This window comes from Lolium rigidum, chromosome 5 (genome assembly GCF_022539505.1).
Source record: "Lolium rigidum isolate FL_2022 chromosome 5, APGP_CSIRO_Lrig_0.1, whole genome shotgun sequence".
In the NCBI taxonomy this organism is placed as follows: Eukaryota; Viridiplantae; Streptophyta; class Magnoliopsida; order Poales; family Poaceae; genus Lolium; species Lolium rigidum.
Window position 1 is genome coordinate 215,028,241 of NC_061512.1, and position 22,747 is coordinate 215,050,987.

A 22,747-nucleotide genomic window follows, 5' to 3' on the forward strand; every position below is an offset into this window, starting at 1 on the left:
TAGGCTGCGCACTGGCTTCAAACCTGCTCGACGTTTTGCCTCTCCATGATTTGGTTGGATTTTCATTGGATAATGCCTGCTGATTCAAGCCCACTCCGATTTAATTGGATTTTGCGTATTGGTGGCTCAAGCAAGTACGAAGAAGCTATCCTCACGTCTACAGCTTATGAACGTTAGACAACAGTTGCTGTTTCCATAGGTACATACACTCTCATCTCTTCCTCTTCACCTTCAGTTTACACTGAAACAGCACTAGCTGATGCTAATTCTGCAATATTATTTTTGTTTCTCAGATGATTTGCAGTTGTATTGGGGTCTAAGGAGTTCTCTATCTGTTTTACAGTTTAGTTCATAACAATCATTCCGAAGCAAAACTACTAAAAGTAGGATCATATGTCCATTATACATGACTGTTTCTCTCATCATGGTATTTCTTTTCCAATCTACATGTGAGGCCTCTTCACTTTGCTTGATTTCTATTAAACACATTCGTTTCTTTATGGCCTACAGAGTACAGAACTACAGATGCACCACTCATGATGATCTCAGAATGTAAGGTGTAAGTGGGCTTTCAACTTACTGATATGGTGTATCTGTATCATAGTAGTTTTTGGTTTTTTCTTTTCTTTTTGCCTGTGGCTTACTGGTCTTACAGCATTGATAGGAAAGTCACCACTTCTACAAAACCAGAAAAGCAAAGCGCAGAGCAACCATGCAAGGAGACAATTGCCCAAGTCAACCATCGCATTGTTGCATATTTCTACAGAACAAATTCATACTTATCTTATAAATTCGTAATTGTTGTAGTTTATTAATCACAGTGAGTCGCTTATCTGCATCTCACACCAACAATGTCAGCCGTCGCACTCTCTCTAAAGGTACCAATACTCGAGTATTAGGGGATTATTTGGTAATTCACTTTACTTTGGGTTTTCAACTTTTGAACTATATATAGTTCTAGCAAATACTACGAAGGGTCTAAAGACTATTTATTATTACTCATTTCCTCAACACTTTGTGACCAGCAGATTAAAATGTCAGGTCCTCTCTTTCTCTCCAATTGCAGGAAGGTGATGTTATAACCCCTTAATACCACCATCCCTTATTTAACAACAACAGCCCATTTCTTTCATTCAGAAAAAAATACAAATATAACTTTCAAGCTACAGCCTTCTCCTGTCTGTGATACATGGAGGGACAACAAGCAAAACATGTACCACTAAATCAAGCATGCATTTCTATTTCATAACTGCTACCTCCATGTACATTGCTTTCTATGTACAGCATGCCAAGGATGCCAACAATATATGTACTTTCAACTCATCATCAAATCGAAGCTAGCGAGATGTGTATAGAGGCAATACAGAAACTCAGGGAGAGTAAACGAGCACTGCATTGAACTTTCCATGAGAGGAGCAAATACTGACCTTCACATCCGGACATCACAGTCATAACTGGATCTGATCATCCATTTTTCACAATTGAATACACCAAACATGAAAAAAAAAACATAGCTATCCTTTCCGGTGAGAAGATCTACAAAGGCACTAAATAGTTATGAATTCACTCATCGAGTACTCATATCATGTAATTAAAAAATCATTGACTTTGAAATCATGTAATGCCCTGTTTCATATTTAAGTTTTTAAACTGCTCTATAAATTCTTATTCTGTACATCACTAAAAAACTCTGCCGCATCTTAACAAGGGAGCATGATCCATGGAGTTGTACATTGTCACTCTTCACATGTTGTTTCCAGTAGAGTTTACTAAACTCTTGCGGCTAGACCACTGTTGACTTAGGTTGACCAAACTGGGAAGATGATATATAATAGATGTGTTTCGTTAATCATCATTATATATGCACAATAATATTCCTACAAATACCGCAGCAACGCGCGGGGTACCATCTAGTTATTCACAACACACGGCTACATAAGTTGGATGCAATAAATTTATCTGTACAAAGAGCTGAGCTTCTTTTTTTTTGAGAATTTCTCTGGATTCATATCACGGAAAGATACAAATTTGTTGATCCTTACAAGCACAGAGAAACACAAACACAAAGGACCAAGAACACCTAGAACACCCTACACTAGTGGAGAAGAGGCCTTTGGTCCCAAGCAAATGTCCCAGTGCAGAACCAAACCGGGACCAATGGGGGGCATTGGTCCCGGTTCGTTTTGCCCAGGGCGACCCACTAGCTCAGAGCCTGTCCGGTAGTGGCCTTTGGTCCCGGTTTGTACTAAAAACCGGGACTAAAGGGTCCACGGCAGAGCGCGGCAGGCCGTGTCAGGCGTGGGAAACCTTTAGTCCCGGTTTGTATTACAAGCCGGGTCCAAAGCTCCCCTCCGGACCCGATTTGTATTACAAACCGGGACAAAGTCCACTAATCTGGTTATATAACCTTGCCCTGCCCAAGTGTGAGCCACACTTGGCCATTTTTTCACTTTCTTCACAAGAGGGGTGTATTGCTCTCCTCTCTTCTTCACATGCACAAGAGGTGTTCGATGAAATGCTTAAGAGGATTTGCCACTTGAGTTTACACAAATCAAGCCACAATTAACTTCCTTTTTTCTTCTTCATCGAGGTTAAAAACTTTATCCTTTTCATCTACAATTGATAAAATGCATGTGTATATATACATCGTGATGTTCTGTAATGGTTTTGATCAGCTTAATTATATCATGCAGATGAATCGGCAATGGATGTACATTGACCGACGGTTTGACGAGTTCACTTCGGGCCTGGATAATTTTATGGCCGTGGCGGAGGCAAACAAACATGGTGGCTTCATGTATTGTCCATGTGTTGACTGCAAGAACACCGTAAATTACGCTCACTCGAGTCTCATTCACAGCCACCTTCTGTGATCCGGTTTCATGCCCAGTTACTATTGTTGGACCAAGCATGGAGAAAGAGGGGTTATGATGGAAGACAATGAAGAAGAGGAAGAGGATGATGACAATTATCCCAATTTCCCTGAATACGATGATACTGCAGAAGGCAATGAAAACAATGAAGTAGAAGATCAAGAGGCACCAGATGAGCCTGCTGATGATGATCTTGGTCGGGCAATTGCTGATGCAAGGAGAGAATGTGAAACTGAAAAGGAAAGGTTGGCCTTCGACAAGATGATAGAAGATCACAACAAATTGTTATACCCAACTTGCGAAGATGGCCATAAAAAGCTAGGCAGCACACTAGAATTGTTGCAATGGAAGGCAGAGAACGGTGTCACTGACTCGGGATTTGGAAAGTTGCTGACAATAATTAAGAGGAAGCTTCCAAGGGGTAACGAATTGCCCGCCAGTACGTACGAAGCGAAGAAGATTGTCTGCCCTCTAGGATTAGATGTGCAAAAGATACATGCATGCATTAATGACTGCATCCTCTACCGCGGTGAGTACGAGAATTTGGATGCATGTACGGTGTGCACTGCATTGCGGTATAAGATCAGACGAGATGACCCTGGTGATGTTGAGGGCGAGCGCCCCAGGAAGAGGGTTCCTGCCAAGGTTATGTGGTATGTTCCTATAATACCACGGCTGAAACGCTTGTTCAGAAATAAAGAGCATTCTAGGTTGTTGCGACGGCACAAAGAAGACCGTAAGAAAGACGTGATGTTGAGGCACCCTGCTGATGGCTCCCAATGGAGAAAAATCGATAGAGAGTTCCCAAACTTTGCATAGGATGCAAGGAACTTAAGTTTTGGTCTAAGTACAGATGGCATGAATCCTTTTGGAGAGTAGAGCTGCAGCCATAGCACCTGGCATGTGATTCTTTGTATATATAACCTTCCTCCTTGGTTGTGCATGAAGCGGAAGTTCATTATGATGTCAGTGCTCATACAAGGCCCGAAGCAACCCGGGAACGACATTGATGTGTACCTGATACGCGTGAAGCACACGTCCGTTGGGAACCCCAAGAGGAAGGTGTGATGCGTACAGCAGCAAGTTTCCCTCCATTAAGAAACCAAGGTTATCGAACCAGTAGGAGTCAAGAAGCACGTGAAGGTTGATGGTGGCGGAGTGTAGTGCGGCGCAACACCAGGGATTCCGGCACCAACGTGAAACCTGCACAACACAATCAAAGTACTTTGCCCCAACGTAACAGTGAGGTTGTCAATCTCACCGGCTTGCTGTAAACAAAGGATTAGATGTATAGTGTGGAAGATGATGTTTGTATGCGAAGAACAGTAAAGAACAATGGTTGCAGTAGATTGTATTCGATGTAAAAGAATGGACCGGGGTCCACAGTTCACTAGTGGTGTCTCTCCAATAAGAAATAGCATGTTGGGTGAACAAATTATAGTTGGGCAATTGACAAATAAAGAGGGCATAACAATGCACATACATATCATGATGAGTAGTGTGAAATTCAATTGGGCATTACGACAAAGTACATAGACCGCTATCCAGCATGCATCTATGTCTAAAAAGTCCACCTTCGAGGTTAGCATCCGCACCCCTTCCGGTATTAAGTTGCAAACAACGGACAATTGCATTAAGTATGGTGCGTAATGTAATCAACACAAATATCCTTAGACAAAGCATTGATGTTTTATCCCTAGTGGCAACGAGCACATCCACAACCTTAGAACTTTCGACACTCGTCCCAGATTAAATGGAGGCATGAACCCACTATCGAGCATAAATACGCCCACTTGGAGTCACAAGTATCAACTTGGCCGAGCCTCTACTAGCAACGGAGAGCATGCAAGATCGTAAACAACACATATATGATAGATTGATAATCAACATAACATAGTATTTCATATTCATCGGATCCCAACAAACGCAACATGTAGCATTACAAATAGATGATATTGATCATGTTAGGCAGCTCACAAGATCGAACAATGATAGCACATGAGGAGAAGACAACCATCTAGCTACTGCTATGGACCCATAGTCCAGGGGTGAACTACTCACACATCAATCCGGAGGCGATCATGGTGATGAAGAGTCCTCCGGGAGATGATTCCCCTCTCCGGCGGGTGCCGGAGGCGATCTCTTGAATCCCCGAGATGGGATTGGCGGCGGCGGCGTCTGCGGAAGGTTTTCCGTATCGTGGCTCTCGATGCGGGGTTTTCTCGACGAAGGCTTTAAGTAGGCGGAAGGGTAGGTTTAGAGGCGGCGCGAGGGCCCCACACAACAGGGCGGCGCGGCCCCACCCTTGGTCGCGCGGCCCTGGCGTGACGGCGCCTTATCGCCCCACTTCGTATCCCCCTCGGTCTTGTGGAAGCTTCGTGGAAAAATAAGACCCTGGGCGTTGATTTCGTCCAATTCCGAGAATATTTCCTTTGTAGGATTTCAGGGCCACGCGCGCGTTAGCCTCGGTTGGCCGGGAGGGAGATGGGAGAAGAAAAGAACCGAATCGGTACCACGGTGGCAATTTGCTGTATTATGGAGTTTGGTGGGAGGGCAAAACCGTCCTAAAAAAGTTGGACGAAAAATCTGGCAGAAACCTTAGCTCATTTATTATCTTTACTATTAAATGAGAGTTGGTCGTTTGACACTCAACGCACTTTGATGGTCGTCATTAAAACAATCCGGACCCTCTAATCTTTCACTGGTGAATCTTGTCCCTACATCCATCTTGACTTGCAACCGCAGATGCACCAAAAAGGTAAGATCTAAATAAAATCACGCACCAACACAAGAAATCAGGGATTTGATACACAGTTAATGGACAAATTAATTATGCCTTCCTAACTAATCACATCGTATCTCTATTTCTCTAGGGTATTTTTCATTTTCGTCACTCCACCTTCGTTCCCAGCTCCCTGCCGACGCCGGGGTCGCCCCTATTTCCCCGCTCGGCCGGGCGGCACCGGGCTGCTTGCCATCGTCGGCGTATCGCACGGTGAGGATTCCGTATGGCGAAGCTTTTTCTGCCCATGTCTCCAGTCTACGCGCGCGGCTGGTACCTCCGGGAGGTCGTCGGCGCCATGCCCATGTCCGAGGTCGTCGGACCTGATGTGTTCAAGTCCCCCTCCGGCTCCCCATCCCTCTAACATCCGCTTCACCACCGACGAGTGATGGATCCGACCGCCAGGGATGACGTCACGAGCTCTTCGACGGGTCTGCGGAGTCGGAAAATTCAGCGAGGATTAGGTACGTACTCATTTGTTTGCTCGAATTAGATGGCTCCTTCCTTTTTTTCCTGTTTCCTCCAAGGTTTAAATTTGTCCAAAGACATGCACCTCAGCGAGATATGGTAAAGAAAGATGTGGGAGCTACTATTAGAATTAGTAGTAGTAAGGTCCCACCTCGAAAAAAAAGTAGTAGTAAGGTTGTGTCTTACTAGATGGAGAGCAATTACTAAAAGTGATTTGACCAAATTCATCTTTGTATCTTGTTTCCGTTTAAGTGCATATATATTATGTTTTCTTTGTTTACTATCAGAACAAAATAATCAGTTTGGAAGATAATTTTGTCCTATACATTCACTGATACATAGTGTTTGAAATCGATGATGGGCATGGCCAAGTTTCTTATGAGGAAAGCAGACCAGATTCTTAATTCTGTGCGGTACTTCCTACACAATAATTAGCAACCATTTACTTGATGTCCGGTAAACTATATGTCCACAATGGATATTTGATAGTATTTGAGTCTGGGGGGTTTAATTTAACTGCACCTGAAAATTCTGAAGCTTACAAGAAAGGATTTAATATAATTCGACCTTTTCTCAAAAGAATTTTATTCGTTTCTCCATACCATTTTGCTTTAGGCTCTGGTCGACATGAAACAATACTATGTTTGATCAGCATTTTTTTTATCATGTGCTCTAAACTTTTAAAGCTGCAACTTGTTTCAGGTCTTGGGTATGCTCAATGAATAATAATGAGATCATACCCCACTAGGTGATTCGAGTTTACATTAATATCACAAATCTTCATTGTTACTTCTTTATTCCCTCCCATGTTGATTTTTTCCCTTGGTGTGTTCCGTTGTTGCTTGGTTGATCTGCCGCATTTAGCAAGAACCTGAGGTGAAGAGGAGGCAGAGAAAGATTGAAAGGTGAAGATAATGTGACCGAGGTGGAAGAACGGAACGACGGTGGTGTGGCGCGTCTCCGAGTGGCCCCTGCGATGGGAAAACCACATCCACGAAGTCATCTTCCAAGCTTGTCTCTGGGAAACGACAACCTACATAGCAAAGTGAGCCCCTCTCCCCTGCAGCTTTTTTCTTTACATCTTGTAGCAGGAAGGTGTGATTTCATGACTCTGACCGTAATTTGTACATCATTTGGAATAAAATCTGAAGCAATTATGAAAAATGAAGGTCTAAGACAGGTGCAAAACTTGAAAGTGCAACATGATCATATTACCCCCTTCTAACACAAAAACATCGGGTGCTTGCACAATTTGGTCCCTTTCTTATCTTTTTCTTCTAGACTAGATGTTTATTGTCTGGAAATCGGTATGCAGAAGATAAAAAAAATAGCAAAATGGATGGTCCTTCCTTCTAAATTTCTAATCCATTGATCCGATTGACAGAACTAGCAAAGAACATGCCTGGATCAGGAGAATATATAGGATTTCTTCTGACCAAGCTATGGTAATACAGTTTTGTAAAATCAGTTGTTTCTCGGTAACTGACATGCTATGTTATTTTATCTCTTTCCCTTCTCAACTTTTTGATTTTTCTTTCATACTTTGATTTGATTCGAGCTCAGATTAAGCTTCAACTTATGGTGCTGCCAGGTTACTTTATGCAAGAAGGTGCATGACGAAGGGACATGCAGCTGTATTGAAAGTTGATGCCTAAAGTAGTAATAGAGATTAGGATTAGGTGAGAAACCTATGTATATATGTGCTACAATCTTCCTGCCTCCGGTTTTATGTAGTATCTTTTCAGTTACATTTTTAAAAGTTTCTTTCACATTTGGAGGTCATACTTAAATCAATCCAAGCTTGTAAGTTGAACATATTTCATCTAACTTCCCATAGGAGCAGACTATTTGTGACGCCGAGGAGGTGATTTTGGCTGCGTCCATGGATGGCGAGAAGGATAGGTGCATTGCCAGCATTGCGGCAGGTCAGATAGGATCTACACAACACAAACCTGTACTCATCGACAAGGCCATCGGGACAAACTTCATGGGCTAAGGCATGTGAAAGGAGGTCGGTTCTCCACAAGTTGTTGGCTCAGCATCTGCATTTCAGTCTCCCGGTATGTCCAACATCACCGCCCCACTCTTAGTTCTGTGACAGTTCTGCTGTCCCGGACATACACTCATGACCATGACATGTTGTCACCACAATGAAAACTACAAGATTTCCCCAAACTATTTTGCTCTAAATTGCTTAGGCACTAGGTAAACTAATTAACTGAATTATACAAGATAACATGGTGGTGTTTGGTTTGGCCATAGGAGATTACAAGACGATCTATACTTCTCTATATGTTTTATATGTTCTTTGGTTTATGTGATTCATTGATATCTAGCTTAGGTAGGTATAATTGTAAACTAATTTAGTTAGGTATAATGAAACACTAATATAGATTTAGGTGATGTGATCGGGAGATCGAAGGGTAGAGCATTGTAAGGGTAGAGCATTGTAGATGGAGAGGTTAAGCCATCACATCACACAGTGCACCATTTATCCGAAGTCAAAACTTGTGAGCTGAGATAGCATGATTTTATTTCACTCTTTATATATATTCAAATCATCTAGAACCCTGAATGATTATGTTGTATACCTTTAGTTTTATTTTATATGTTCATACAAAGACATAGATGTGTCTTAGAGAATATGTGGATACCCACTATTGTGTACTTATGCTTTTGTCATGTAGTAACTGTTTTGTGAGGAATTTCGATATGTTTTATTACTTAAAAGAAAATCAATGCTATGTCTAATATAATTATTTCGTATGTTGTTGAAAGGATTAGCTTTCAGAAAATAGTTCATCAAAGAGAATAAGATCAGTTTATACTTACCTCCATGTCAAGGACAAATATTCTTCATAACTACTATATTAAAGCTCAACAACCTTGATTTTTCTCAGAATTTGAGGCCTCCTTAAATATTAATATGGTTGGTCTCCTGTGTGCATTTTTGGTGCTATGTAAGATTTTGTGGGGAAGGTGAGAGTTTATTCTTCCTTTCTACCAAACCACCTCTTCATCTCCTTTCTACCGCGTGTGGTTGTAGCTTTGGTAGGGTCAAAGCGGTGCACACCTAATCCAAAGCTCCGCCGCTTCTCACGACACGAGCGTGTAGCAAATTTGCGTTTGCCCCCACGGCCACCTCTCCACGCACAGACGAACTGCCCCGACTGGAGATTCTCCCCGGCGCGCTGCCGAGCCCCTACTCCTTCTGCGCTCCGATCGCCGTCCTGCCGCACTTCCCGCGCCCTGGCCGCCGCCCTTCTACTCCCGGAGAGGCTGCTATGAGTCTGCGAGGGAGCAGCATCGGGACCTCCTCGAGGCCACGGGGCCGCCGCTCGCAGGGCTGGTGCCTGGCTCCCCCTCCGTGGGCACGTCCAGCGCCGCCGCACAGCGCCGCAGCTCCGCCGCCTCCTCATCTTGCGATTCCCCGACCACGGTGCTCTGTCGCGCCCCTACACACGGGCCCGAGAAAACCTAGCCCCTCCCTGGGCTTGGTTGCCGCCTCGCCGGCACTGCTCCGGCGCCGCCGCACCTCCGGTTGCTCCTCCTCATCGAGAAAAACTTCCTCTACCTCTCATGTACCTGCGCCGGCTCCGGGTGGGTCGTCTTCGGCTCCGGCCATCATCAGGTACTCCCACTGCCCCCACTGATCTGCCTCCCATGGACAACAACCCTTAATTCTCTGGTTGGTCTGCTGTGTGGGTGCTCGCTGGCCAGCGGCGCTGGTGCGTGCTCATGGTCCAAGAGGGCGTCCTTGAAGCTGCCTTGCTTCTACGGTTCTATCTGGACGAAGATGAGGACGCCCACGCGGACGATCGTGCGAATGGAGGGAGCCCGCAAGAGGAGCGGATCGATAAGGCTGCAGGTGGAGCGGCTCATGGATTCTTGATGCCATGATTGGTACAGCGAGCATGCCCACCCTGCATTTGGAAGAGGGATGCACAATGAGAATTTCTGAATTGATCGATGGTTGCTCCTATTTTCTCATGTTCTTCTCATGTATTTTTCAATTTTGTTTCCATATGAACATATGGTTGCAAACAACCTTGACAGCATTGCTAGATATACATTTTATTCTGCAAATGTGATCATGTTTAAAATAGAAGATAAATGAGATTGGACATGGCCATCTCCTAATTTTAAGTTCACCCAGTATACTGTTGTTTGTCTGATAGCAGCCACTCAATAGTTTGTTCTTTTGTTCTTGGTAAGGGTGGACACGAGCCAGCTCGGGCTGGGCTCGGTCCGAGCCTGCTTTTAGCTCGCTCTAAATGGGCTCGGCTCGGGCTGGCTCGTTTGTTCCACGAGCTCGAAAAATGGGCTCGGCTCGAGCTTGACGGAAACTCGGGCTGGCTCGCGAGCTGGACGCCTGTAGTCACTGCCATGTGGGCCCCACGCATCAGCGACCTCCACGACGCCTCCTCCACAACATCCTGCTGCGCCTCCGCTCGACCCTCGCCGCCGCGCGCACCAGCATACTCTCCCGTCGCTGGCGCCACGTATGGGTCCACCTTCCTTAGACAGCGTGAAGGTGGCGACAAGCTGGTCGTCGGCCATCTTGACGTGCTCCATCTCGTCGGTGCTCGGTATCTTGTACAGGGGGCGGCCGCCGCTTGGGTCGTCGACAAGGGTCCTGTCCATGACAGGGGGCGGCGGCGCGCCTGTGCCAGTGCTGGCCGCGGCAGCCCAGGTATGGAGGAAGCGCGTCGAGGACGCCCCGTCGCAGGCAGCGTGGTGCAAGCCAAGCCGACGGCGAGGCCACGAACAGCTCGTCGCCACCAGCGCCTGTGCTGTGCGGAGGGATGACCTGATCGATCCACTCAAGACTCAACCATCCACGTTTCGTTTTGGGCCAGAAACTACTCAAACCAGGCCCAGATCACATCCTCTGTTAATTCGAAAAAAAAAATTACGAGCTAACGGGCTGGCTCGGGCCGAGCCGGGCGAGCTTTTAGCCCGCTACGGGCCAGAAAATTAGGCTCGACTCGGGCTGCATCTAACGCGGGCCGAGCCCAAAACGAGCCGAGCCAGGAAAAGCTCGGGCCGAGCCAAAAGCTCGGCCCGAACGTCCAGCCTTAGTTCTTGGTGCAGGTGTCTTCGATTCATGGATTTGCAACCATTGATGGGGAATAAACATGGACTTCGCGCATCATGTCGTTTTTCTCAAGGGATAATTTTAAATCTTCTCTACTTTCACTTAAATGCTATGAGTGTTTGGTCAGCAAATTGATATTTCGTTTTCAATGGAAATATGTACGCGTTATCCGGGCTGCATGTCGAGTTATCCAGACTCCACATCTGGTCCCTTGTGCTAAAGAATTAGGTATGCTTTCTCTTTCCGATTACAATTATCTTATATGTGAGTAGGAGATAACTTTGGTTATCTTGGTAACTAGCATACACAGCGTGCCTCGAAGCAACATTCAGTATACTTCTCAACAATCAGTCTGATAGTCTATGTGACTGGTTATTGCTAAATTACATGGGAGAAAACTTCCTTTCATCAATGTTGCCTGCTTCTCTGCGCAATTCGTTAAGAGATCCACATACTATCATGTCTGAAGTTGTGTTGATCAGATAAGCAAAATCATGCTTGGATAAATTTATATCGCACATTGCTAATCCTTTATTCATTTGCTACAGGATAATATAAATATTCAACGTTGACATATTCTACATATCCTTGTTTATCTTTTCAATCTGACATATCATTGTTTATCTCTTCAATCTTACAGAACTGGTTTCATCTCCGGCCAGCCACCGAGTAATTGAGTCCGACCAAACTTGTCTGTTAATAAAAGGCAAGTGATGGGATTAAGATCATCCACTAAATATGATGTCATGGTTATGTTTCGAATTAGAAGTGATTTGAACTGCTTAGGCTCTCTTGGGTAGATTTTAAAAAAAGTGCAACACTACATTATTCTGATGCCTGGGCACTACATACATATATAGTTAGTAAAGGTGCAATTTCTTCTATCAGTTAATGAAAAAAGGAGAGTTCGACCTCTCTCTTGGATACTCCAAAATTCCATGGTTATAGAGATACCATAGTTTATAAAGCTGTAGTACTCCATGATACCAAACACTTCAAAGTATTTGAAACAGTAGTATTTTTAATAACAATGGTATCTCCAAAATACTCAGGAAAAACTAAGGTACCAAATAGACCTTAGTTCTTAGTGGCTTTAGTGCAGCATTGCTAATTTGATAGGAGTTGTCACAAGTGCTCGCTTAACTATTTGATTTGTTGCAGCAATGGAGTGTCCCAAACGTGGAATCGGAGACTTTGTGGATGCAAATGTATTTCTTGGATGCCACCTGCTGCAATTCCTTTAAATAGAGGTTCTTTTTTATGAGCCTCAATTCCTTTAAATAGAGGTTCTTTTTTATGAGCCTTTGTTTTTTATTTATCATCGATGTTTGTTTCTACTGTTACATTTAGGTGTTTCTTGGATAACCGTTCGTTTGTTCCTGCATAAGAATGTCATGTCAGAATAGCTCAATATTGCAGTATACCCATTCGATTTTTCCTAACTCTTTAAGAACAATGCACCTACACTTCATCTCAATCAGGGCGAAAGGGTGTGCACACTACCCATTTGCAGTTTTCGAGATTCGATAATGTCTAGGTCTCACCAACGCAACATAAAATAGATAAGGCTAAGACAAAACTGATCTACCCTTACTTATTTTGCGAGAGAAATACAAACAACTTACTGAACAGTTACTTACTGTCAAGTTTCTTTAATTAGTTTCTGGATATACCACTATTTCTCTCATATTAGATGCTGTCAGATTGATCAAGTTGGTGATATGCATCATTCCATCGAAGGCGAATCAAGATCAAAGAAGGAACATCTTTGTAACTAATGCAATCTATAGTTTATACACACCAAAGATCTAATAATTTATCCTACAGAAAGTCCATATGCACTAACCCTGTATTTTCTGGATCAAGCGGTAATTGTGCCATTGTTACTTTATGGCAAGAACATGAAGAAACCTTTGATACAGATGCTCTTCACAAAGCCTCTTATGAGGATAGCATTGTATGCTGTTTGCAGGCATGAGTGTCTCCAGGGGACAGGTATGCCACCTCCGGGTAAGCGTTCATGTAACATTTACCGACTAAGCACATCCCTTATTAATTAACATAATATTCGTATCGACACAGGAATGTTAGCCTTCAAGAGTAAATCTCTGACGCACCACAATTTTCTTTGTATAGAGATAGAAGCTCCACAGCAGAAGGCAAGAAAAGAAAGTATGCAACGCCAAGTGCTACATCAGCTAAGAAAAGGTACAAAAACACTTCTGTTCCATGGCAGTACAGCTCGCTACAATTGTAGTATAAGCTTGCCATTCATTAATTAATTGCTTAGGATTCTATGTACTGTTATGTGTATTTTCTTAGTGTATAAATACCGCTTTCACATTCTGGAGCGTACGTTTCCGAAAAAACCTCCTTAACAACACCAATGGCAGTAAGAATTTGAGATGTGACAACAATGCATAACCCATTCTTTATGTTTTATATATAATTACTCTAGACATCGGTTTATGCTTGAAGCAATCTTCTCATTTTCTTCATTAACAAGTATTGAACTTCGTATAGAATATCTTCTATGCTATCATAGCGCACCATGAGAAATATTCAGTAACTATGTCAATACATGGAGATTCATGATGAATAAGATAACTTAGCCTCTTGCCTATCCATTATCTTCTCTTGCGCAGACTTCATGTCTAGCACATGGTTTATTTTAGCTTCATGCTCAGCTGTCATGTATCCGTTTTCATCTTCTTTTTCTTGTTAGGAGTGTTTGGTTTTGATCACTCCGTCAACCCCCTGGTTTTGTTGCCGGGTGTTCGCTGCAGCTCTTCAACACATAGTGATGATGGTCATTTCGAAGAAAAAAAACATAGTGATGACGGTATAATTCTGTGAGATCTTTTTTTGGTTTTTATTCTCTATTACTTTCGCACTTTTGTCTGCCAATGCATTTTGTAAAGCCACATCATAGGATATATTTACATATGGAAATTATTATTTATAAAAGCTTGCCACGACTGAGAATTACCATAGAACGTACAGAAAACATTGGAGACAAATTGTATTGTGTCTTTGGGAGGATAAGTCCATTGGTTATACTAGCTCCGGTCGAATTAATCAATGCGGAACAATACACAATTTGCATGCAAGGATGCTAATCTCCGCGTCGATTAATGAGACCGGAGGGAGTACAAAATAAATAGCAGATCATGTAGTAGGAATATTAGCTCCTTGCGCTATTAGTTGATAAAAAAATACACATAATAGTGCTACAAAAATATACAAGTATTAGTAATTTGTATGGTAAGGAGAGGACAAATGAAGCTGGAGCCGATATTTATGGAAGTATAGAAGACAATAGTGATTACATGACATATATTCTGAGTAGTTCATAATGTATATGTAATTCAAAGGAACTGATAGCCCACTCTTGCTATAAGGGGGGTCAACTATGCCTAGATGCCACATAAGAAACATTAAATCACAGACTTATTTGGATAGTAGAGAAACAAATCAAAACTTAGTCTGCTCCACTTCTCTTTTGCAGCAGCTTCACATTTATAAACTGCCAACTAAGCTAAGAAGAGGCATTTTTGCAAGTAAGCTAGCAAACCATGAAAATTAAAACTACCCCATGAATCTTCAGATGAATACAAGAGTGGAGATATTTAGACTGCAGTACATGGAAACTGGTCTCAAAATATGGATTTAGGATCTGCATTTTATTTAGTATAACGATGCAATTCTTAACGCTACTTTTCAATGATTTTGAAGTAGGACTGCTACCAGGATATTATGATATCACCCTTCACCAAGAAGACATATTTGTTCGAGAGCATGACTGAATATAATTAAGAGGATGCGCTGTTGCCTATTCAGATTTTTTCGGGTGTATTGGCGATAATGAATATGTTCACTTTAAGAAGTCATGAGAGAGTTTAACAGGATAGTAATATGGGTTCCATTTTGCTATATGCAAATCGTGTGTGCTTTAGATGAATCTGTTTACTGCTATATTCATTGGAACAAGTGTTGTGATGGTGGCTAAAATAGGGTTCGTGCGTGGAGTTACAACTTTGTTTGCTGTGACTTGCCAAAATTACCAAGCCTGCTGTTGTAATGTGTGTGTTCACCGTCTTTCTGTATGCCCTCCCGCTATCAGCGTATCCCATGTCCAAGTTAATTACCAGTTAACTTTATGCCTTACTGACTACATTTATGTGTTTCTATCGTGCCCACTTATTTAATTGGTCTTCAAGATTAAATTATTATACATCTCATTTTAGTGTATGATGTATCCAACTTCATTGCCAACCATCTTAAGATCTACTTTTTAAACAAGAAAATATTAATTACTAACATCAATTCAGTATGTTCTTAAAAATATGACAGCCATCATATTACCTAGACGGCGCAGCGTGCCGCCGCGCCCATCCATTGCTAGTTGAAGTAAAGTTCATGTGTTACTTTGTTGTGATATAAATAGGATATAGGACGACATCTTCATGTATAAGAAGATGAACCGAGACATGTCGTTGTTCTTTACATGGATAAATGAAACGAACCAGATTAAGAATGGAATATTTGGGTTGATCAATTTTTCAAAATGCTTGCTCTTCTCGTGTTCAACTTAATGGCTGTCCAAGCTCAAGTTTCTTATGTGAGGTGGGAATGGAGGAAGATTGCGGCCGCCGCTTTGGGACGGGGGCTCCGACGAGGTAGTGGCCCGTGCAGATTGAGGCATGCATCTTGGTGTTGGGTCACCGTCGACCACCGCTTCCGTAGGGCGTCGGATTTTGTGTCATGTAGGATTTGCTGGGGATGATCTTGAGTTGTCTGGTGACTGGCGAGGGAGGTGTTAAGCACGGTGTCTATTCGGTGGCTTTTTTCCCTTTCTAACATTGTTATCACCAGAATTTGACCGAGTCAGAGGTGGGCCGCGATCAAGATGGGCTTGAAGATTATATACAGAAGAAATACGTGAATCGGCCTTATATGCAAAGTTTGGGCTAGTTTGCCCTTGTATCTGTAACATAGTAGGTCACGTGTCGGTTAGTTAGAGTTTGCCTCGTGCACGGTTGGGATTATTCCCACGTTAGAAAGTCTACAGACTATAAATATGTATCTAGGGTTTATGAAATAAACAACAACCAACGTTCAACACAAATCAATCTCGGCGCATCGCCAACTCCTTCGTCTCGAGGGTTTCTCCTGGTAGCACCATGTCTGCCTAGATCGCATCTTGCGATCTAGGCAGCGTAAGCTTATTACGTTGTTCATGCGTTGCTCGTACTGAAGCCTTTTTGATGGCGAGCAACGTAGTTATCTTAGATGTGTTAGGGTTAGCATTGTTCTTCGTATCATATGCTGTCGTAGTGCAATCCTTAGGCATCTAGCCGCCCTTACACCTATCTCAGGTGTAGGGGCGGCACCCCGCTTGATCATTGTTTAGTAGATCCGATCCGTTACGGTTGCTCCTTGTTCTTCAAGGATTAGTTTAATATCCGCAATAGTTAGGCCTTACAAAGGGTTGGGGGATCCAGCGGCGTGTAGGGTGGAGTTTGCTAGCCCTAGACAGGATGTTCCGGGGATCAACCTCGTGTTGGTTTTTAGGCCTGCCAGGGATCATATCCGCAATAGTTAGGCCTTACAAAGGGTTGGAGGATCCGGCGGCGTGTAGGGTGGAGTTTGCTAGCCCTAGACGAGGATGTTCGGGGATCAACCTCGTGTTGGTTTCTAGGCCCTTGTCTAGGATCGAAACTTACGATCACGTGCGCGGCGCGAGCCCAATCGTGAGTAGGATGATCCGATTATGCGGTGAAAACCCTAAGTCGTCGTAGATCGCTTTAGCTTTATCTTGATCAAGCAGGACCACCATATATTCGTACACCTCAGTACGAATCATGGGTGGATCGGCTCTTTGAGCCGATTCACGAGACAACACGAGAGCCGATCGAGGCTCGTATTTAACGTTTACGTGTATGCCATGCAGGAAACTAAGCGAGGCATCATCCAACACCTTCCTGACTAGGTATAGGTCAGGTGGCACGCCCTTGCGACAGCATCGGACGTGTGACCAGAAGGCTTTGCGGGCCGTCGCTCTGAGGGACCAGGGCCAGCCGCGATCTCGGGAGATTCCCGGCTCTACGGTGTTGCCGATCGTTGCTCGCCGGTGGGTTTCGACCGCAACACATTCCGGCACGCCCGGTGGGACCATCTTCGACATCCACCGCATCGCCATCTACATCCGAGATGGCGGAAGGCACCCGGTCAAGTACGAGGATCCGACCGACGAGCTCAAGAAGAAGCATGACGAGATCAAGGCGAGTCCTCGAAGCCGACCTCATCGGCTCTTTCCACAGAACCCGCTCCCATGGCATCAGGTGGAAGGGGTTCTCACCTGAAGGCGCGCTCGATGGAGTGGACCTGTCCGCCCCGTCAGAAGAATGCACCGAGTCGCTGCGTCGGAGATCAACTTCATGGTGGCTCATTCGCTGCACCGCCACTCGAGAGCTCTGGTGAACACTTTGGAGCGTGTCGCTCGCGCGTGATCCGGGAAATCATGAGCCATCGGTATTCTCCGTCGGGACCAGCTCGGGGACTTACAAAGGAGAGATGCCACTCCAGATCCCGTCCACCGCTGCCGTTCGCGTTGGCAGCACCGGAAGTGCCGAACTCATCGGCATACGTCGTCTACAAGATTGGTGGTGACCCTAGTGACTACCAATTCCTACATGAGGCGCCCAAGGAGATCCCGCACGGATACACGTGCGCATACGTGCCGGCTGCGATAGTGGGCACTCTCGAACCAGGCTGCAACAGCGGGGACCTCTCAGAACAGCGAGGAGGAACGTCGGGAGCGGATCTTGAGAAGCGTGACGTGGTTAGCTAAGTACGCCACTCCGACAAACCTCCGAGGCTCAGCTCCTGCGGTTGGCTCAGAACTGGAAAAGCAAGCATGGCTGGCTAAGTATGCCACCCGGCGAATCTTCAGGGTTCGACACCTTCAGCCATCACCGCGGATCAGATTTGTACAATTCTGAAAGATCAGTTCGGCATGATGCCGAAAAGGAAGACTTTCGGCTATACCAAGCCGTACCCCGACGAGTACGAATTGATCCCGCTACCACCCAAATATCGGCTCCCTGACTCCACAAAGTTTAGTGGATCAGATGGTTCCAGCTCCATCGAGCATGTGAGCCGATATTTGGCACAGCTGGGCACGATCTCAGCATCAGACGAGCTGCGTGTGAGGTTCTTCGCACGGTCCCTCACGGGATCGGCTTTCGGGTGGTACACATCGCTGCCACCGAACTCGATCCGGACTTGGAAGCGCGTTGGAAGAGCGAGTTCCACATACGGTATCACTCGGAGGCTTCCGAGGCTGGTATTGCCGATCTAGCACAAGTACGACGAGCGCGGGGAAACGAGTGTCGAATACATCCGAGCGCTTCGGAACCATTAGGAACCGATGCTATTCGGTTCACGTAAGTGAAAAGAAGCGATCGAGTTGGCGGTGGTGAGTCTCTCATCATCGATCAGGGACGTGGCCTCCCAAGCGAGACTACCCTTCATTGGCGCACATGGTGCGAAGGCTGTCGAGCATATGAACAACGCCACCCGGATGTTTACCGGGACAAATTCAAGCGTGCGGTGGTCCTGGTTGAGGCGACGAGGATGAAGGTGCTGCGGGAGATCGAGAGGTAGCAGTGGCTGAATGGACTCGAGCGGCGGGCCCCGTGTCCCGCAAGTGGGTTAAGCCACAAGGTCCTCCAAAAGGGTTCGACTTCGACGTGACCAAAGCTGAGCGGATTTTCGACCTCTTACTCACGGAGAAGCGGCTAAAGGTACCCGAAGGCCACAAGATCCCCACGGTGCGAGGAGCTGAACGGAAAGCCATCACGCAAGTGGCATAACACGTTCACCCACACCACTAACGACTTGCAGGGTGTGGCGTCGGCGAGATCCAAATGGCGATAGAAAAATGGCGGCTAATTTTCAACCGAGTACGCCATGAAGGTTGACACACACCCCTTCCCCGCCGTTAACATGGTGGAGTATACTTACCATGGAGGGTGCCGACCAGATTTCTCGTGCAATATCAACATGGTGGGACTCGGGCACCACTGCGGTAAGGACGGAGATGAGGGCAGGCTGCTCTCATAGCAAAGACACGAGAGGAAGCCGCTCCACGCGATCGGCTCCGCCACGACGGCAAGCGCTACATCACAGAGGGAGAAGTGAGGAACGTAAGATATCAGCGACCTCTCTCTGATCACCTCCTCAACAAGTATGTGGGTCAATACGACCAACGCCGGCGATACAACGAGGATGATGAAAAAGATCGTCTGGCTATGGACGACAGGAGACGTCGTCGGCATGATCACGACGAGGAGCGATATGAGCGCCACGCCAAGGAAAAGTCAAGGGAGCAAGACGACGTGGATAGGCACTGGGACTGCCCCTTCTTCAGACACTGCTGGGATTCAGGAATGAGCCGATTGCCTACAATCGGCAATTGCCCAGAATGTAAACAAAGTAAGAAGGATGCAGCTAACGTGTCCGTGTTCAAACGTCTAGGACCTCTCCCGCCTCGGAACAAACATGCTGAGTCCGCTCGGGTGGAAGATCTCGAGGAACTAGAGGACGATGATGAAGAAGAAGACAAGTATCATCGGCCAAGGTGGTGCCACGATGGGCTCGGCCCGTTCCCGAAGCGAAGGGTTCGGCGTCTGCGTGGGTTGGAGGAAGCTGAAAGGTTATACCGCACACGTTGAGGAAGGCACGGCCTGATCTCGCCGCCAAAATTCAGCGAACCCTGGACGAAGAAGGTCGGCCACAAAGGAAAGAGTGGCGCCCCAGACAAAAGAAAGCCGATGATGAGACATCGGCTGGCACAAACATGGTGTTCATCCTTCCAACGGAGTTTAGTGCTCCAGGATTAGACGAAGCACACCGTGGCACAACTTGATCTGCGGCCCACGGCCGGTCATCTTTGAGAAGCCACGAGAAAGAAGCTACAGGCATCGAAGGCCCTGTACTTGCGTGGTTACATCAATGGGCAGCTTGTCAACAAGATGTTGGTGGACACCGGAGCGCGGTTAACATTATGCCATACTCCATGCTACGTCGGTTGGGACGCTCCAGCTCGGATCTGATCAAGACCAATGTGACACCGAGCGATTTCAACGGCCAAGCATCCGACGCACAAGGTGTTACGAATGTGGATCTGACCGTAGGAAGGAAAACTGTCCCTACGACGTTCTTTATTGTCGACGGCAAGAGCTCCTATCTTTGTCCTACTAGAGGAGAGATTGGATCCACGCCAAGCTGTTGCATTCCATCCACAATGCACCAATGCCTAATACGATGGGATGGAGATGAAGTAGAAGTCGTCCACGCAGATGATTCAGTCGAGATTTCAACGGCTGGCATGAACGTTTGGGAGACATCGGGCCAAGAGCCACTCTCAGGCATCAATTTGGACGACTGCGAGCGCATCGACGTGACAAAGAACGGGGTTAGGCTGGTTTTATCCACCGGCCTGACCGTGTAACAAGAGCAACATCGATGGACAAATGTGGCGATGCCGATCCAAGTGATCGGCCCCAAGGATTTGTGGAGGAACATTGCAAAAGCCTTCATCGAGCAAGCAACGTGGAGGCCGATTCCAGTAATCGGCAAAAATATCCTCACCATCCATTACTCGCCTGGGTTCAACGCCAATCTAATGGGCAATAGGGTTACGTCGGCTAATGAGCTAGAAGAAGTCCACACTTGGTCCTAATCAAGCCGACGTTCGCATAGAGTGCCTTGGTTAATCCGAGGCCGATTTCGCGGTTACAGCTGAGAATAGGCTCGGGGCACCTAATCGAGATGAACATGTGCGATACATGTGCGGTGAAACATCGGGGCCGATAGAAAAATTGGCCTGTAAAAAAAATTCTCACGAGTTTCTGCAAGAGTATAGCCGATGCACGGGCATCGACTTTAGAGCGAGGACAAAGCCGATGCATGGCCATTGACTCTAGCACAATGACACGGGATCTACCGATTCACGTGTTCAAAACACATGGACCTCCGGCTCGGTGTCGGAGGAATTCTGTTTCGAGCCGTTGAGCGAGCTTACGCAATATCGGCTTTCAACGGAAGGAAAGTAGTCGGCTACGGGCTGCTGCATGGTAGTTTTCTCGGACATGATCGAACCCGGGTCCATTTATGCGAAGTGCGTGTCCTCGTCTCGTTTCGCCTTGATTGAGACTCGGGGGCAGCTGGCCTGGTGGATGCTCCGACTTTGAAAGCCGATTGGGTGGCCATCGGCTAGTCTGTGATCGCGATTTTCGTCAAGGGTGGTGATCCGGCGAGAACTCGAACTCGTTGGTCGAAAAGATGGAAGATAAATCATGAGGGCTTGATGCGCTGACGTCGGCTTATTGAGATTTGACCAAGTTCGCGATCACCCCGTGGTCGAAGGGATGAAGGGCGGATTATGAGAAACCAATGCGTTGCCATCGGCTCATCGAGAATCGGCTTAAGAGAAATCGGCAAATCAAATTGGGGAAACTTCTTCATTAATGAACAGGATTTCTTACAAAGAAAGAGCTGATTGCTCAAAGAAGGAAGAACAAAAGAACGGTCAGTTGACCAATCTACTACTACTAGGCCTACACTAGTAGATCCTAGTCTACGGGCCATCGTCTGCCCTACGTCGTCATCCTCGGAACTCTCATCGGCCTTGCTGCTGCGATGGGCTCCTCAATCGCTGCTCACGTGGCCCTCTGCGGGAGCTTCATCCTCCTCTTCATCGTCCGCTTGTTGTCGTCGTCCCACCACATGCGGAGCGTTTCGCCGGCGGGTAGCCCTCGAGGGTCGTCGTCGTCGTCGTCTTCCTCTTCCTCTTCTTCGAGAGGAGGGACAGCCGTCCCAGGAGAGCGGGTCATCCTCGCTTTCAGATTCCGAGTTCCCCGTCGGCGAGAGGCTGGAGATCTTCATCCCCGCTGGTCAAGGACTGGTCGTCCTCGGACCGAGATGGAGGAGCGTGGTCTTCTGGTCCCATTCTTCGGGTGCGCGGATGTCCTCCGGCGTCTCGCGGGAGGAGGAAGACCCATAGGAGAAGGCTGGAAGAGGAAGAGGAGGCGAGAAGACATGAGTGGCGCGGGAGGGTTTTGGGTGCTAATGCGAAGGGGATGAAGAAGCGAACTGTTTAGAACGGTTAAATAAAAGGGGATATGAGGAGATTCAATGCCACGGCGGTTTCCGAGGAAGTGGTGCCCAACGAGAAAAATTTCGCGAGGCCACGTGGAGAAGTGGAAGGGGCAAGGCATCATGATGAAGGATTACACGGCGGTTTTGCTACTGCCACGGCATGACCCGACGAAGGAAAGGCGTAATGATTTTGGAAATGTCATTTCCAAAACCGAGGGGCATGTGTTATCACGGAATTTGACGCGAGTCGGAGGTGGGCGCGATCAAGATGGGCTTGAAGATTATATACGGAAGAAATACGTGAATCGGCCTTATATGCAAAGTTTGGGCTAGTTTGCCCTTGTATACGTAACATAGTAG

At 46.1% G+C, this 22,747-nt stretch overlaps 1 protein-coding gene and 1 long non-coding RNA gene across 8 annotated transcripts; both read left to right on the forward strand.

Moving 5' to 3' along the window:
* Positions 1 to 9,573: 9,573 nt before the first annotated feature.
* Positions 9,574 to 11,927, forward strand: LOC124651056. Its single transcript, XR_006987264.1, has 4 exons — positions 9,574 to 9,754; positions 9,844 to 10,095; positions 11,218 to 11,449; positions 11,862 to 11,927. It is a non-coding gene; the product is annotated as an uncharacterized LOC124651056 (long non-coding RNA).
* A 460-nt stretch (positions 11,928 to 12,387) lies between these two features.
* On the forward strand, positions 12,388 to 15,302 carry LOC124651055. Of its 7 annotated transcripts, none has more exons than XM_047190205.1 (5): positions 12,388 to 12,471; positions 13,129 to 13,231; positions 13,304 to 13,429; positions 13,947 to 14,063; positions 14,957 to 15,302. In XM_047190205.1, exons 2-5 carry the CDS (start codon positions 13,144 to 13,146, stop codon positions 15,025 to 15,027), a joined length of 402 nt encoding a protein of 133 aa, XP_047046161.1. In that variant the 5' UTR covers positions 12,388 to 12,471; positions 13,129 to 13,143; the 3' UTR covers positions 15,028 to 15,302. The 7 variants fall into 7 exon arrangements, 6 of the variants coding, with proteins under 6 accessions (XP_047046161.1, XP_047046158.1, XP_047046159.1 ...); XR_006987263.1 differs by having other exon boundaries at positions 12,389 to 12,471; positions 13,194 to 13,231; positions 13,358 to 13,429; XM_047190202.1 differs by having other exon boundaries at positions 12,400 to 13,231.
* Positions 15,303 to 22,747: the final 7,445 nt, after the last annotated feature.

Coding starts and splice junctions, on each gene's coding strand:
- LOC124651055 (XM_047190202.1), top strand. CDS start 13,123: ATGAAGAAACCTTTGATACAGATGCTCTTCACAAAGCCTCTTATGAGG. Junction 13,232..13,303: donor GACAGGTATGCCACCTCCGG/GTAAGCGTTCAT, acceptor GTATCGACACAG/GAATGTTAGCCTTCAAGAGT. Junction 13,430..13,946: donor GCTACATCAGCTAAGAAAAG/GTACAAAAACAC, acceptor TTTTCTTGTTAG/GAGTGTTTGGTTTTGATCAC.